Source organism: Oncorhynchus kisutch, linkage group LG17 (assembly GCF_002021735.2).
Source record: "Oncorhynchus kisutch isolate 150728-3 linkage group LG17, Okis_V2, whole genome shotgun sequence".
NCBI classification, from domain to species: domain Eukaryota; kingdom Metazoa; phylum Chordata; class Actinopteri; order Salmoniformes; family Salmonidae; genus Oncorhynchus; species Oncorhynchus kisutch.
The window spans coordinates 72,435,875-72,451,741 of NC_034190.2; the positions used below are offsets into that span (position 1 = coordinate 72,435,875).

General features: G+C 38.8%; 1 protein-coding gene across 4 annotated transcripts; it reads left to right on the forward strand.

Annotated features, from left to right (window-relative positions):
• The first annotated feature begins 947 nt into the window (after window positions 1-947).
• Window positions 948-15,659, forward strand: LOC109908250 (skin secretory protein xP2). 4 transcript variants are annotated; one of them, XM_031794543.1, is made up of 14 exons: window positions 948-1,350; window positions 1,701-1,765; window positions 2,055-2,136; window positions 3,788-4,206; window positions 5,457-5,636; window positions 8,842-8,901; window positions 9,648-9,677; window positions 9,789-10,112; window positions 10,235-10,312; window positions 11,162-11,203; window positions 12,235-12,276; window positions 12,810-12,947; window positions 13,624-13,827; window positions 14,048-15,659. In XM_031794543.1, exons 2-14 carry the CDS (start codon window positions 1,739-1,741, stop codon window positions 14,099-14,101), a joined length of 1,680 nt encoding a protein of 559 aa, XP_031650403.1. In that variant the 5' UTR covers window positions 948-1,350; window positions 1,701-1,738; the 3' UTR covers window positions 14,102-15,659. The 4 variants fall into 4 exon arrangements, with proteins under 4 accessions (XP_031650403.1, XP_031650404.1, XP_031650405.1 ...); XM_031794544.1 differs by lacking the exon at window positions 11,162-11,203; XM_031794545.1 differs by lacking the exon at window positions 11,162-11,203 and having other exon boundaries at window positions 1,721-1,765.
• Window positions 15,660-15,867: the final 208 nt, after the last annotated feature.

The following is a 15,867-nucleotide window of genomic DNA, read 5'->3' on the forward strand; positions in this document are numbered from 1 at the left end:
TCAACATGAAAATATACTAAATCGTTTCATAGAATTGAAAGAAGACCGACCACCTTCTCCTGGTCACTGATGGACGAAATCACTTTCTGCTTAAAGCGGATGTTATAACAAGTCTGCACAAATTTGAATAGCGTTGCTCAGTGGACATTTAGGAGAAAATTCTCAGTCTTCAGTTATATGACATAGTGCCAATATTGTACGGTTACTTAGTAGGATCGTATTCATTTTACAGTTATAAGGTGGAATCTTATAATAAGTTGCTTATAATTACATTTTTACTATATTTAGAAAGCATTTAAGTCATTTCAGGCCTTATTACTCAACTTTTGTTGTAATAGGAAAAACATCTTAAATGATTTTTCATATTGTCATAAAATTTGTACTATGTATTTGACCTTGTGTCCTCAAAGGTGAGTACACCTAAGAAATGAATAACTTTTCTTTGACCAGAAATGTGAGTTCCTGACCTTTCTTAAACTATGCATCATTACCAGTTATTGGCCATCTCATGAAAAATAAATACGTTTCGGTATGTTTATTTAGTTGGAAATCTATTCAAAAGGTTAACAGTGATCTACTGTTAGGATCATTATACATAATATTATGTGATGTCATTGATCTAAATTAATCCAGCTTTCAGGCCAAATGAAATTCATTTTAAACTTTTGTTCATGATCATATTGGCCATGAAGTATTCTTTTCTTCTGTCATATTAAGTCATTTAATCCGGTAGTATAAATAAAACACTGTAAAATAAAGCTGTCTTAAAGCTGTATAACAACTTAATATCAAAGTATGTAGTCAGCATCATGTGTCAGGTATTTGGATTACTAGTAACCCACTAAGCAAATAAGCAATGCTTCCAATGGTTCCACATATCCTACATTCACATCCTGTTTCAATCCCAACCACACCTTAGGCATCATGAGTTTACCTCTCGCTGCAGTTTCTCATGGGCTCTTTGAGAAATACAGTATTGTCATCTAAATCTGTCTGATAAAGCAGAGCTTGTCATCATGTTCTTATTTGAACATTTTCAGAGAGAATTCAAGAGATTAGCATGAGTACATCAGAGATGCTCTGACAGTTGACAGAGTATTTTTGCTGTGGTTGTGTGTTTGGTATTCAAATAGATCCCTTTTTGATGAGTAAGCGATAGCCCCACCCCTTTAAGAGAAGGGCTAAACTCCTATGTGCATATTCTTAGTTGAGCAGGTTGCAAAGCAGCAAGTTGATCTCTAACTTGCTCCCACTAATAGCTGGAATACTACAGACAGATTGTAAACACACAACTTTCACAGCAGGGGTGTGCTATTGCTGCTTTTACTCTGCCATAGGAGTTGGCACAAGGTAAGACATAGCCTCAAATACTTTTAGCTTTGAAATGCCATTGGTTTAGTGTAGTCCATTCCTTCTCTATAGCTGTTTTAAAAAAGTTGTATCTATTAGCTTTGCTTCAAATGATATTCATTTATATAAGATGAGTATCCTAACTTATTGATATTTATAATCATCGCATTTGAATTCATCTAACTTTGTTGTTGTATTTGGAGACTATAGTATTGTGATACAACAATGAAGTATCTAATTCTCAGCATTGATGTTACGAACATATGTTGCACACACACATACACACACACACACACACACACACACACACACACACACACACACACACACACACACACACACACACACAGATAAACTTTTTCTTCTGCAGGTTTCAACTGCGATCAAGATGGGCAATGAGCATTCTAAAAACAAGGTATGTTTGATAATAGCCTTCTTTGACAACATGCATGTTTTACTTTGAATGTTGGAATACAGGGGAAAGAAGGCTGGTTGTGGCATTTTACACCCAATGGAAGTGTTTGTTGTCTAATAATAGTAGTTTCAAGTTTCAAATTACAGGCAGTAATATATTAGAGATATTACGTGTGCACATGCATCTAATACTAATTGATGGTCCGTACAAAATGGAGTAACGATGAAAGTGATATGATGAAAACAATGATGACAAGAGAAGCTCATGTCAACCATCTTTCTTCTCATAGGCTGAGCAGGCTCCAGAAAAGCCCCTGCATGGAGGATTGAATGGCCATGCTGTAAGCATCTCATCCAATGGCCTGGAGAATGGTGTGTCTATGAGTGATTTGATAGCCATTTATCCTGTTGTCACCTGATTGTTACCCCATGATCAATAAGGCCCAAACTGTGGGCCCAACTGATTGCAACACCTCTGTCTATGATGTCTATCATGGTAACCAAGTTATTTATGTACTACTCCAATGGGATGACATGACACTAACACTATCCCTTGTAATCAATCTTGAATTGCTGGATTAGTCTGGATCAATATCCAAGTCTCTCATAATTCTCTGTAAATACAGCCGTCTGTCAGTGCTATTGGGCGGTGTTCAATGTTAACTATAGGCGTAGCCTTCAACATAGAGGATGAACAGATGTTTGATCAGTCCTTGTGTATATTGTCTCACTGGATCAACAGTTTTGTACAAGGATTTGCAGGCCAAGTACATATGTATTTTCTTTAAGGGCGATAATATTGATATTGGTCATCTATTCACTAGCAAGTGAGCAGCTAAAGCCACTGTTTCCAGACTGTGTTTGTTTCACACAACTAGCCTGTGTATCCCCAGTAGCACATTAGTTTTACATACAGCACAAGGAAAGGTTTGGCTTGCATTTAGCTTAGGGTAATGAGCCTAGCACTGCATTGATTAGTCATAGAGGTAGTATCGTTAGGAAACTCCTTTGGTAAAGTTGCATACCATTTCCTACACCCTCCCATGTTCTACTGAATTACATGTTGGGAACTAAGATTAATAATATTTAACCTCTTAGATGTAAATTCCCCTGTTTTGGGGACCTTCTTATTTATTTTTTTATTTCAACTTAATTTAACTATGCAAGTCAGTTAATAAGATTTTTTATTTTATTTACAATGATGGCCTAACCCGGCTGAAACCTAACCCGGACGACGCTGGGCCAATTGTGCGTCGCCCTATGGGACTCCCAATCACAACCAGTGTGGTTCTGGTACCGGTTCCGATCGACATTTTTCCCTTATAAATCGATCCATGGACATAGTAGATCGAAATGGCTTTCATTGAGCGATTGCCCTGGCTCCCACCGAAACAGTAGTATTTCTTTCCGTGCATATGTGACGTAGGATATGAAATTTGAAATCCTGTGAAGCTGGGATATGCCTCGTACCATTTCATTCGCCCTTCCGACTGTCCATCAACTCCTGGCTGAACCCTACATCAAAGCACATAAATATGCACATTTTCTCTAACATTAAACATACAGATTTGTATTTTTCCAGTTAGTTATAAGGAATGTGAATTTTTATAGTTAGTTATTTTACCATTTGATTATGCTATATTTAGAAAGCATATAAGTAATTTCAAGCATTATTCATACAGTTTTGTTGATATAAATATTTCATATTTTTCATATTTTTATCATATTTTTACTGTGTACTTGAGCAATTTATTAAAATAAATACCAGAAAGCTGGGATGTTAACCTTTCTTTCAGTATGCAGCATTACTAGTTATTGTTTATGGCCCTCATGATAAATTATTACTTTTGGGGATTACATAGATTACGTTTTCAATTATGTTTAGGTACATTTAATTGGCTAATTTCCATTACCGGACATAAAAAAGATAATAGTCAGGTATTACATGATGCCTGTGTACAAAGGATGAATCATATCAAATAAATGTCTTTGTCACACCAACTAACTGACTTATATCTTGCAGTTATCAGTGAAGCAGCTGTGGAGCAGAACAGTATGCCTCCCTCACTGCCTCCCTCTGAAGAGTCAGGTATAGTGGAGGCAGATGGCAGTGGTCTTGGGCCTGTGGTGGTGGAACAGAAGTCTGCCATCAAGGAGGTTCCAGAAGTGGAACCAGAGACACAGAATGCTAAGACTCAAAACACACCGGAACCAGAACTGGAACCAGCCACCCAAGAGAAGGAGGAGCCCAAGAACAGTACGAAAGAAAAAGTGAACATCTTTGAAAATCTGTTCAAGAAGAAAGCTAAGCCTCAACCCACCCCCAACCCGGATCCAGCCCTGGAAAAGGATGAGCCCATAAAGGACAAGATTGTGGAAGAGATTGAAAGTTCTGCAGAAGATCAGAAAGTCCCTGTGGCTGTGACCGATGGGATCCAAGCTGTAAGTTTCTAATCAGTGATCCCTTCAAATTGGGTTGGCATTAGTTCCATTTCAGTTTCACTCAGTGTACTGATAATTAATTCATGATCATCAGCTCCTAACTTGAGATTGTTACATTTCAAAATCGAAATGATTTTGGTTATTCCAATGTAGGTAACTATGCATATAGCCACTGTAATGTGAGGTGTACTGTGAATTGGTAACATTTATTTACAGTAATATTGCATCTGTTGCGAGAAAAATTCACAGATCATTCTTCACTTTCCAGTGTATAACAAAGCCTATTACAGATCTAACAAACATCCCTGTTGATTATTATTATAAAGGAGACAAACGAAGGCATAATTTCCATATTTGCCATATTGATGGCTGCACATTTGTTTCCAATGCAACTTCAATTACTGTCTGATTTTCGCCACTGAAACCACTGAAGAGCAGCCAGAAACCACTGAAGCTCACCCAGAAACCACCCGAAGAGCAACCTACAGACAAGAGTGTCAGCCCACCTGAAGAAGAGCCTATGGAGGATAGTGTCAGCCCACATGAAAAAGAGACAACAGAACTGGCCATTGGTGAAGAAGTCACAGAGGATAAAACTTTAGAGGAGTGCACTGCACCTGAAGAAGAGCTGGAAGACATTGCAAGCATTAACGAAGATACAGCTGCTGTAGAGTCAGCAATGGCTAAAAAAACTTGCATAAGAACTGTACAGTCTAAAGTGAAGAGTGTCAGCCAACCTTAACAAGAGCCTGAGAGTGTAAGCCCACCTGAAATGGCTGAAGAACTAGAAGAGATGAAAGAACTTCTTGAAGATGTAGCTTCTATAGAGTCAGAGGAACCTAAATCCAGCCCACCCAAAGAAGAAAGATGCCACAATCCTTTCTTGGTGTTGCAGACTGATATTACTCTAAGTCATATTACCTTAAGGAATATTCAAATAAAATAAAATATTGTGAGATAAGAATGGGGGATTTTCTTACAAAATCAACAAAACAAGATATTTGAGTTTGCTGACATTCTTCAGAGCAAAAGAGACAGAAGTCTCCAACATTGCTGAATAACAATGAGTGTGGGTGGAAACAAGCATTAATAAAAGGATGATTGTTGATGGTGCCCCGAGTAGGCAGAGGCATGGTTGGAATTGTGCTTCAATCTCAATGCTGCGTCTAACAGACTCCTTGCTAAGCGTATCAGCTTCACTGATAAAACACTCACATTTCTGAGGGCTCATTCTTTCCCGTTGTCTATAGGAGCCACTTGCTGAGGTAAAGGAGGATACAGAGACTTCAAAGGAGCGTCCCAACCCTAGTCCAGAGGCAGAGGAGGTCAAAAGCCCCAAAATTGCAGAGGAAAGCAGTCACATTCAGGAAAACCAAGAGGGAGAGAGTCAAACAGAAGAGAATCCAGTTATGAACTTCTTCAAAACACTAGTAAGTTGAATTTTTCTTTGGATTTTCTTTGTATTGTTTAAAGAGTTGTTTTAACAGTAAGGTCCATAAGTGAATAGATATGCACAAAATATTTGATCTATTTGCCTAATGTTTGTTTTAAAATATGTTTAAAAGTGACACTACTTCATACATCTGTAAACTTATTTTGAGAAAAAATTATTTCAAGCCTTTGTAAAAGTCCAACTGTGAAACCACTACAAACACTATTGAAGAACCATAATTGATTTGGTATGGAAAAGAAAGTTTGCCATGCTGTCATAATTCAAAATATGCCTCTGAATAGCAAAACATTTAGCCTAATGCTTGATTATGGTATGGTAATCCTAATCTTCTGTTGTGAAGTAGGGACCACAGATAATTAAATGAGAAAACAGTGTTCCATCAGTGATGTCATTGTATTTTAAGACTGTATAGTGCTGTCAGTGATCATTGTGTGTGAAAATATGTGTAGAGGCGTCTCTGAGAAAGAGTGACCATGTCTTGAAGGAATGATTACACAGGCAGCTATTGTCATTTCTCTTCATCATGCCTTCTTTTGGAATCATGCCTCCATAAAGAGTTAACATAACACCAGCCCCATGTTAATCAAATCCTTTGAACATGCGGGAATGTGGTGATCTTTTGTTCAGCCTATAGTGTGAGCTCACAAGGGAGGCCTGTGCCATTGGAAGTTGAGATGCATGAAAATATAGTGAGGGAAGGCCTACGCCATCCCCAGAGCACAATGGCCATCCCAGTGAGAGAGCATGTACTGTATGTGCTTTGCCAAGGACCTCTTTGTGTGCCATCAGTTAGACAACCGTAGATGTCAATGGCTACAGTGCCTTCTAAAAGTATTCATACCCCTTGTCTGATTCCACATTTTGTTGTTACAGCCTGAATTCAAAATGGATTAAATCGATGTTTGTGTTTCTTCTCACCCATCTACACACAATAGCCTATATTGACAAAGTGAAAACATGTTTTTAGAAATGTTTGCAAATGTATTGCAAATGAAATACAGAAATATCTTATTTACATAAGTATTCGCAACCCTGGGTCAATACATGTTAGAATCACCTTTGCTAGTGATTAAAGCTGTTAGTCTTTCTGGGTAAGTCTCTAAGAGCTTTGCACACCTGGATTGTACAATATTTGCCCATTATTCTTTGCAAAATTCTTCAAGCTCTGTCAAATTGATTGTTAATCATTGCTAGACAACCATTTTCAAGTCTTGACATAGATTTTCAAGCAGATTTAAGTCAAAACTGTCCACTCAGGAACATTCACTTTCTTCTTGCGAAGCAACTCCAGTGTAGATTTGGCCTTGTGTTTTAGGTTATTGTCCTGCTGAAAGGATAATTAATCTCCCTGTGTCTGGTGGACAGCTGACTGAACCAGGATTTCGTCTCGGATTTTGCCTGTGCTTAGCTCCATTCCATTTTTTATCTTGAAAAACTCCCCAGTCCTTAACGATTACACGCACACCCATAAGATGATGCATCCACCAATGCTTGAAAATATGGAGTGTGGTGCTCAGTAATGTGTTGTATTCGATTTTCCCTAAACTTAACACTTTGTATTCAGGACAAAAAGTTTATTTCTTTGCCACATTTTTTGCAGTATTACTTTAGTGCCTTGTAGAAAACAGGATGCGTGTTTTGGAATATTTTTCTTCTGTACAGGCTTCCTTCTTTTCACTCTGTCAGTTAGGTTAGTATTGTGGAGTAACTACAATGTTGTTGATCCATCCTCAGTTTTTTCCAGTCACAGCCATTAAACTCTGTAACTGTTTTAAAGTTACCATTGGCCTCATGGTGAAATCCCTGAGTGGTTTCCTCTTCTCTGGTAACCGAGTTAGGAAAGACGCCTGTATCTTTGTTGTGACTGGGTGTATGGATACACCATCCGAAGTGTAATTAATAACTTCACCATGCTCAAAGGGATATTCAATGTCTGTTTTTTACCCATCTACCAATAGGTGCCCTTCTTTGCGAGGCATAGGAAAATCTCCCTGGTCTTTGTGGTTGAATCTGTGTTTGAAATTCACTGCTCAACTGAGGGACCTTACAGATAATTGTATGTGTGGGGTACAAAGATGAGGTAGTCATTAAAAAATCATGTTAAACACTAGTATTGCAGAAAGAGTTAGTCCATGCAACTTATGTGACTTGTGAAGTACATTTTTACTCCTTAAATTATTTAGGCTTGCCATAACAAAGGGGCTGAATACTTATTGACTCAAGACATTTCAGCTTTTCATTTTTAATGAATCAAGATGTGTAGAAACATAATTTCACTGAGACATTATGGGGTATTGTGTATAAGCCAGTGACAAAGAAATCTCAATGTAATCCATTTTAAAGGCTCTAACACAACAAAATGTGGAAAAAGGCCAGGGGGTGTGAAAACCATTTGAAGGCATTGCATATGACAAACTGAAAGACATCTGTCCTATGAAAATAGTAATTTCACTGTTCCCTGTGACTGTAACTCTCTTAAAATACTTTGATATTGCTGCTATCTACTGTAGGTATTACATTTCATTTAAAATATTTTTATGAAACATCACGATACACTTAAATGCTAGATTTGTTTTATAGGACACAAAAGTAGCTAACAATTTTGCCTGCCATCCAAGATTGTACACAGACACTCAATAAACACTGAGTATACAAAACATTAAGAACTTCTCTTTCCATGACACAGACTGACCAGGTGAATCCAGGTGAAAGCTATGATCCCTTATTGATGTCACTTGTTAAATCCACGTCAATTAGTGTACACAAAGGGAAGGAGACAAGTTAAATAAGGATTTCTAAGCCTTTAGACAATTGAGACATGGATTGTGTATGTGTGCTATACAGAGGGTGAATGGGCAAGACAAAATATTGAAGGGCCTTTGAACTCGATATGGTAGGAGGTACCAGGAGCACTGGTTTGTGTCAAGAGCTGCAACGCTGCTGGGTTTTTCATGCTCAACAGTTTCCTGTGTGTATCAAGAATGGTCCACCACCCAAAGGACATCCAACCAACTTGGCGCAACTGTGGGAGAGGAGGTATTTGTTATTTTATTAGGATCCCCATTAGCTGTTGCAAAAGCAGCAGCTACTCTAAGGAGGGGGGGGGGGGGGGGGTTCAACTCAATATTAGGAAGCTGTTCCTAATGTTTGGTATACTCAGTATATATCTGTGTGTTACCTAGGTGACTCCCACAAAAAAAAACAAGCAAGAAACAGCCACCCCTGCTGTTGCAAAAGACCAGGTAAGCATGTATTTTTATTTGAAACATAATACATTATGCAAAAACACTAAATCCCATTATTCAATACAGATACAGTTCTGCACAGAGTTGATTTAGTATACTGTATAGTCTACATGTAATGCTATGCAATGATGTGCCTTTGGTAAAGTCATCTAAAAAAAATAATGAAAGCTTTTCATGACACAGCCTTACTTTACCTTTACCTTACTGCTTACACCAACAAAGGTGAAAAAGTAACAAGTGAAAGACATCTCACTCTTACCACTTATCACCTTCATCCCATTGGTAACATAAGGCCTTGCGGCTGTTAGCATTTACACTTGAATTCTATTCTGTTCCAGTAGCAACATATTAATCTACATTGAGAGACTTTTGGATGACTGTGATTGTGACTGTTATTGAATTCCTCAGGATTTTTTAAAAATGAATTCAATCATTCAAAATAAATACATTTAATCCCAATTAAGTTAAACAAGTCAATGATTCTTGAACCTAAAACAAGTAGTTAGTAGTGTCAGTAGTCGTAATTGGCATCCATCTTCTGCTGAAGACCAAACGCAGCTGAGAAGACCTGTGCAGGTCAAGGGGCACCTTCCTCGGCTGTGAAGCCTGTTGCAAAAGATGACACTGCATGTCTTCTAAGCAAGCTATTTAGAAAGAAGATATATGATCTCTTCACGGAACCAGAATGGTGATCTCCTTTTTACCAGAACTAACTATTGTTTGTTGTTACCAAACATTCACAGAAAGAGGCCCAACCAACAACAACAACTACTGTGAGTACTAACTAAATAAATAAACATAAATAAATCATGTTTTGTGAGCTATTAACTTCGATGTCGGTGATCAACTATTCCTATTTTCCATTGTGTGTCTCTCTCGAATAGGCTGCACAACTAGTGGATGCTCCAGCAACAGCCAAAGGAGGAATGTCAATCCCACCAGCCCCAGCCCCAGCCCCAGCCCCAGCCCCAGCCCCAGCCCCAGCCCCAGCCCCAGCCCCAGCCCCAGCCCCAGCCCCAGCCCCAGTCCTAGCCCCAGCCCCAGCCCCAGCCCCAGCCCTAGGCTCATGTAAGATGGAGGTTAAAGCAGAACTAGCTGACCAATCTGTGACCAACACACCAAACGAAGAACCAAAGGGTGCTGCCAAAGAACCAGAGGCCGCCAAGCCGAAATCTGACCGCCCGTTCAGCAGACTTTTCAGCAGAAAGGTAAGCCAACTCCTGTAGAACAAGGCACTTAGAAGCATTCTTTGGCAGCAGATAATATTTTGTAAAAGAGAACATAAAACATAAATGTGTGTCAGATTGTAACAGTTTGATGTGAATTTGAGGCACTGATAGGCCTCAAGTCTAAAATCAAGGTTAAGTCAACAACTGGAGCCAGAGCCCCTGCCAAGCCTGCTGCAGCGGTATGACAATACAACATTCAGCCATTTTGAAACTAACAGAGTTAAGCTCACTGTGACATCCTTCATTTCCTTTAACTGTATTCAAATCATTGCATCTTGTGGGTACAAGATCTACTAGCTACATCATACAGACTGCTGCCCTTTCTCTTGAGCAGAGCATCAATACAGATATCAAACAAAACAGTCTCTCAGAGCAGTCCCTCAGAGCATTCCTGTAAATGTAAATCTATCCCGATACTTCCAGTGACATATTGTGACATTCCATAGAGTTTTATTGCTTATGTTTTTCTCAATGTGGAATCAACACACTTTAGATAGTGCTGCATTTAGCTGGACTGATGGCATGACTTGTGGAGAATGGGCTGAGGTCTGCATCTATTCATTCATCATCTGTGAACATAAATAGCATAACAGCATCCCAAACAACATCAGAAATCCAACTAAATCTAATTCAGTCATTTTAACCCAAAGAAACAGCAGACCAAGTATTAATTTCATACAGAAACTGAATTACATTTTCATTCTGACTGTATGTGTTCATACAGAAACTGAATTACATTTTCATTCTGACTGTATGTGTTCATACAGAAACTGAATTACATTTTCATTCGGACTGTATGTGTTCATACAGAAACTGAATTACATTTTCATTCTGACTGTATGTGTTCATACAGAAACTGAATTAGATTTTCATTCTGACTGTATGTGTGCATGTGCGACTTTGTGTCTTTATTTGTGTGGTGAACTGTGCTTCTACACACCTATCCGTGCCTTGCCATGCAGCCCATAAAGTAGAAGGTCTAGTTATATGGCACATGTTCAGATTAACATCGTTCTGCTCTCCTGTAGACAGTGGAACCAGTGGAGCCACAGCCGGTTGTGGAAGTACAGGTAAAAGGAGAGAACTCTTGGCATACTCCATCCTCACGTGCCATCTTTGTCTCTTTCTGTTGGGTTGCATGGTGAAAATGGGTGTTCACACTATCAGTTACAGAGGAGGCTGGTGGGAGGAGCTATAAGATGACAGGCTTATTGTAATGCCTGGAATGGAATCAATGGAATGGAGTAAAATACGTTGTCTCCATGTGTTTGTGTTTGGTACCATTCCAGTGACTCCATTCCATCCATTACAATGAGCACATCCTCCTATAGCTCCTCTCACCAGCTTGAATTTGAGGCACTGGTAGGCCTCAAGTCTAAAATCAAGGTTAAGTCAGCAAGTGGAGCCAGAGCCCCTGCCAAGCCTGCTGCAGCGGTATGACAATACAACATTCAGCCATTTTGAAACTAACAGAGTTAAGCTCACTGTGACATCCTTCATTTCCTTTAACTGTATTCAAATCATTGCATCTTGTGGGTACAAGATCTACTAGCTACATCATACAGACTGCTGCCCTTTCTCTTGAGCAGAGCATCAATACAGATATCAAACAAAACAGTCTCTCAGAGCAGTCCCTCAGAGCATTCCTGTAAATGTAAATCTATCCCGATACTTCCAGTGACATATTGTGACATTCCATAGAGTTTTATTGCTTATGTTTTTCTCAATGTGGAATCAACACACTTTAGATAGTGCTGCATTTAGCTGGACTGATGGCATGACTTGTGGAGAATGGGCTGAGGTCTGCATCTATTCATTCATCATCTGTGAACATAAATAGCATAACAGCATCCCAAACAACATCAGAAATCCAACTAAATCTAATTCAGTCATTTTAAACCATTATCATTCTGACTGTATGCATTCATACAGAAACTGAATTAGATTTTCATTCTGACTGTATATGTGCGACTTTGTGCCTTTATTTGTGTGGTGAACTGTGCTTCTACACACCTATCCGTGCCTTGCCATGCAGACCATAGAGTAGAAGGTCTAGTTATATGGCACTTGTTCAGATTAACATCGTTCTGCTCTCCTGTAGACAGTGGAACCAGTGGAGCCACAGCCAGTTTTGGAAGTACAGGTAAAAGGAGAGAACTCTTGGCATACTCCATCCTCACGTGCCATCTTTGTCTCTTTCTGTTGGGTTGCATGGTGAAAATGGGTGTTCACACTATCAGTTACAGAGGAGGCTGGTGGGAGGAGCTATAAGATGACAGGCTTATTGTATGCCTGGAATGGAATAAATGGAATGGAGTAAAATATGTTGTTTGCATGTGTTTGTGTTTGGTACCATTCCAGGGACTCCATTCCATCAATTACAATGAGCACATCCTCCTATAGCTTCTCTCACCAGCTTCCTCTGATCAGTTACAAGTTGTTTCATTCATCTCAGCAATAAAGTGGCCCTAAGGGGCAAATCACATAATATCTATTTTACAGTACCAGTTTTGGTACCTGAGTAGAGATTTTTATCACCCTCTTATCTCTTTCTTATCTGTTTTAGTGGGTTCTTTTCTGGTTCTTCCAGGTGGTGGACTCTTGTGGGCTCTTACACCTTCCTTAATCCTGTCAATGGTTTATAATTAAGTTTTCTCTTTTGCTTTTTCGGTAAAGAATGTAGACTTCTCAAAGATGGCCACTCTGGAGGCCTCTGCCACACTAGAACCACCACCACCTGCACCGGAGGAAGAGAAGACACCTGCTGCCTCCAAAGCCTCTCCTTTCACTTCCTTTTCTCTTTTCAAGACAAAGGTAAGGCAGACATTTTACTCACATCTCACTTTGGTTCTCAACGGGAACTACTCATGAAATGTAATTTTGGAAATACAAGAAAATGTGTACATGTGATAAACAATAACAGAATGGTGTGATAATTTGAGGACCTGCTAAACCAAATGGCCTCAAAAGCCCAGACAGCTTCAACAAGTGGAGTCCGACAACTCAAGAAACCTTTCAAAGGGCTACATGACAATACTTGCCAGCCAGTGTGAAATTAACAAGAGTGATCTCACTGTGTTCAGTGATGTTATGCTGGTACTACCATGTTGAAGTATCCTGCACAAATAATGAAATATCCTCCATAAATAATGAACATTATTTGGTACAGCAATTGATATGTTGCATACACATGATAGCGAAAACAGCTGGTAGTGATACTTTCTAATTTCTCATAATTTTATGATATTTACCAGCCAGAGCAATGCTCCCATTTATGTAGTCATTCCATTATACAGCCACTATTTAATTGCATCAGTTGTGCTCTTGTATTGTGCTAGTCAGTGTGATAATGTGTGTGCTCAGCTTTTTTAACTGGTGAGAGCAAGGAGGCAACATCATATTGGAAGCCCAATGGCTTTAAGAGGAACATTAAATGACCCAAATTACACTTTTAAATTGATCTCTTGATTATTTGTCATAATTCAATTAGGCAGCTGTGCCAAAAAAGGAAGTCCCTGCCCCAGCTGCAGAAGCGGTAGTTGAACCAAGTGTAGCCAAGGACGAACCAAAGGCCCCAGAGGTTGCTGTGGACAGCAAGCCCGTGTCAGAGCCCTCCGAGGTTATGGAGAATTCCCCCGTCCTCCCTAAGAGACTGGAGAAGAGGAACTCCATCCATTTGTTCTTCAAAAACCTGGTAGGCTGAATTTGCAATCCCTCTCAGTCAAATTTGCAACCACTAGATGGCCTCGGCAACTGATGTCTAAGGTCTCCCTATGACTATGAACTATACTTCACTATGAAATGTCATTGAAAGATATTGCTTTGGGCAAAGTAATGTGAGGGAAGCAAATGTAGGTTCTTACATGCAGTTGGAGCTATATTGATAAGCTGATGACCCTTCCCTTTCCTTGCAGGGCAAACGCCAGTCAGATGCAGGAGGACAAACAGAACCAGAGAAGACCAAATAAAACGGAAACACCCTTTCAAACTTCACATGCCATATCTGGAAATGAACTTTTGATTTGTTAGATACATTATGTTTCTAATCACACTATTGATGTGGTAAGAGCAAGTGGTTTGAGGGAGAGAGGTGGACTGTGGACTAGTCTGTTCTAGTCTAATCTTTGTGGACAATTTCAGAGAATTGTTCTTTGTGGAGGAGGTAAATATATTTTCTGGTTTTAAAGACTTGATAGGTAGAGAAAAGTGGTTTTGTAACATCTACTGAGAGCAAAATCAATTTTCTATACAGTATGTACCCTTCTTTTAACATACATGTCAAACTCATTCCACGGAGGGCTGAGTGTCTGCGGGTTTTTGTTCCTCCCTTGATTGATTAATTAAGGTCACTATTAGTAAAGAACTCCCCTCACCTGGTTGTCTAAGGTCTTAAAAACGAAACACCCGCAGACAAAAGCCCTTCATGGAATGAGTTTGACACCCCTGCTTTAACATATTAATATGTGTAAGGATCTAATGCAAATATTACATTTAGCATATTTTTTTCCCTCTTCATATACACATTTTACTAGTCTGAAAATAACTTGTGGAGTGCATACAATGGTTTCAGATACATTCATAGGACGTCTTGGAGAAGAGATGCATAAAGCTTAGTTTGGAATAGAGAGATAGTAATGGAATATACTCCAAATGTAATGGAGGAGTTGATGAAATGGTGGATATTCCTGCCAAGATGTTTTTATTTAGGCTAGACACATGCAATTTACAATGTAGGCTTTAAACTTTGCAGGAACTGTACACGGATGCAAATATATGCCAAACACTAAATTACAATATATGATTATAATCATACACAGGGGGACCTCACAATCATTACTTTTTTGGGGAACTACACAGATCATCTGGTAGTCTATATAGCTAACTTCACAGTCATGAATCATATTTGATTAACGTTTCACTGAAGTATAAAGGTTTGTTCTAATTTGTGCACTGCTTTACATGTGTGTGCCTGTTTGAATGCAGATGTTATAATCTTGGGTATCTTGTCTGTTAATTTCTGCACCTATAATTTGATAAACTGGATCTGGAAGTAGAATATTTATTGTGACAGCAATTTCCGAATCATGAAAACCTGCAATGGGGTATATATGGGGGGGGGGGGGGGGGGGGGGGGGGCTAACTGAGCTAACATGGATTTTTTTTTTAAGATCATACCATGGATCCTTTAGCTATTTAATTTTTCATTTAGGTAAAATATTGAATTTGGCCTTTTAATGCTACAACCTATAGAAATGCATTGAATAACACACTAATAAATGGGAAAACAGAGTACAAAAATAAATAATAAGGAATTCGTTTTTGAATTGTCTGTCCTACATCTAGGAGATGTAATAAAGTTCAGGATTTACACATATTTAACCCATTTTTTGGGGTGTCACAAAACTACTTCTATATTTGTTTTTATTGTGTTAATTAGATTGACGCACGGGTGCGTTGATCAACTTTAGGGGGTATTTAAAGCTATTTTCTTTCTGTAACTGTTAAGAGAATAAATGTATACAATTATTTGTTTTCTTGTTTTCTATCTCACAATTTAGGCCAAAAGCTATCAGTATAGGGAAATATGAAAACAGATTTAGAGTGAAATTAAATGTCCCTGTAATATATTGATTTAATGTCATCAAGCAGGACTATCAAGTGCTGCAATACCTGAAAAAGACATGACCCAACAAGTTTATCAACACATCTTGTATTCCCGAAGTAGGGAGCCAAG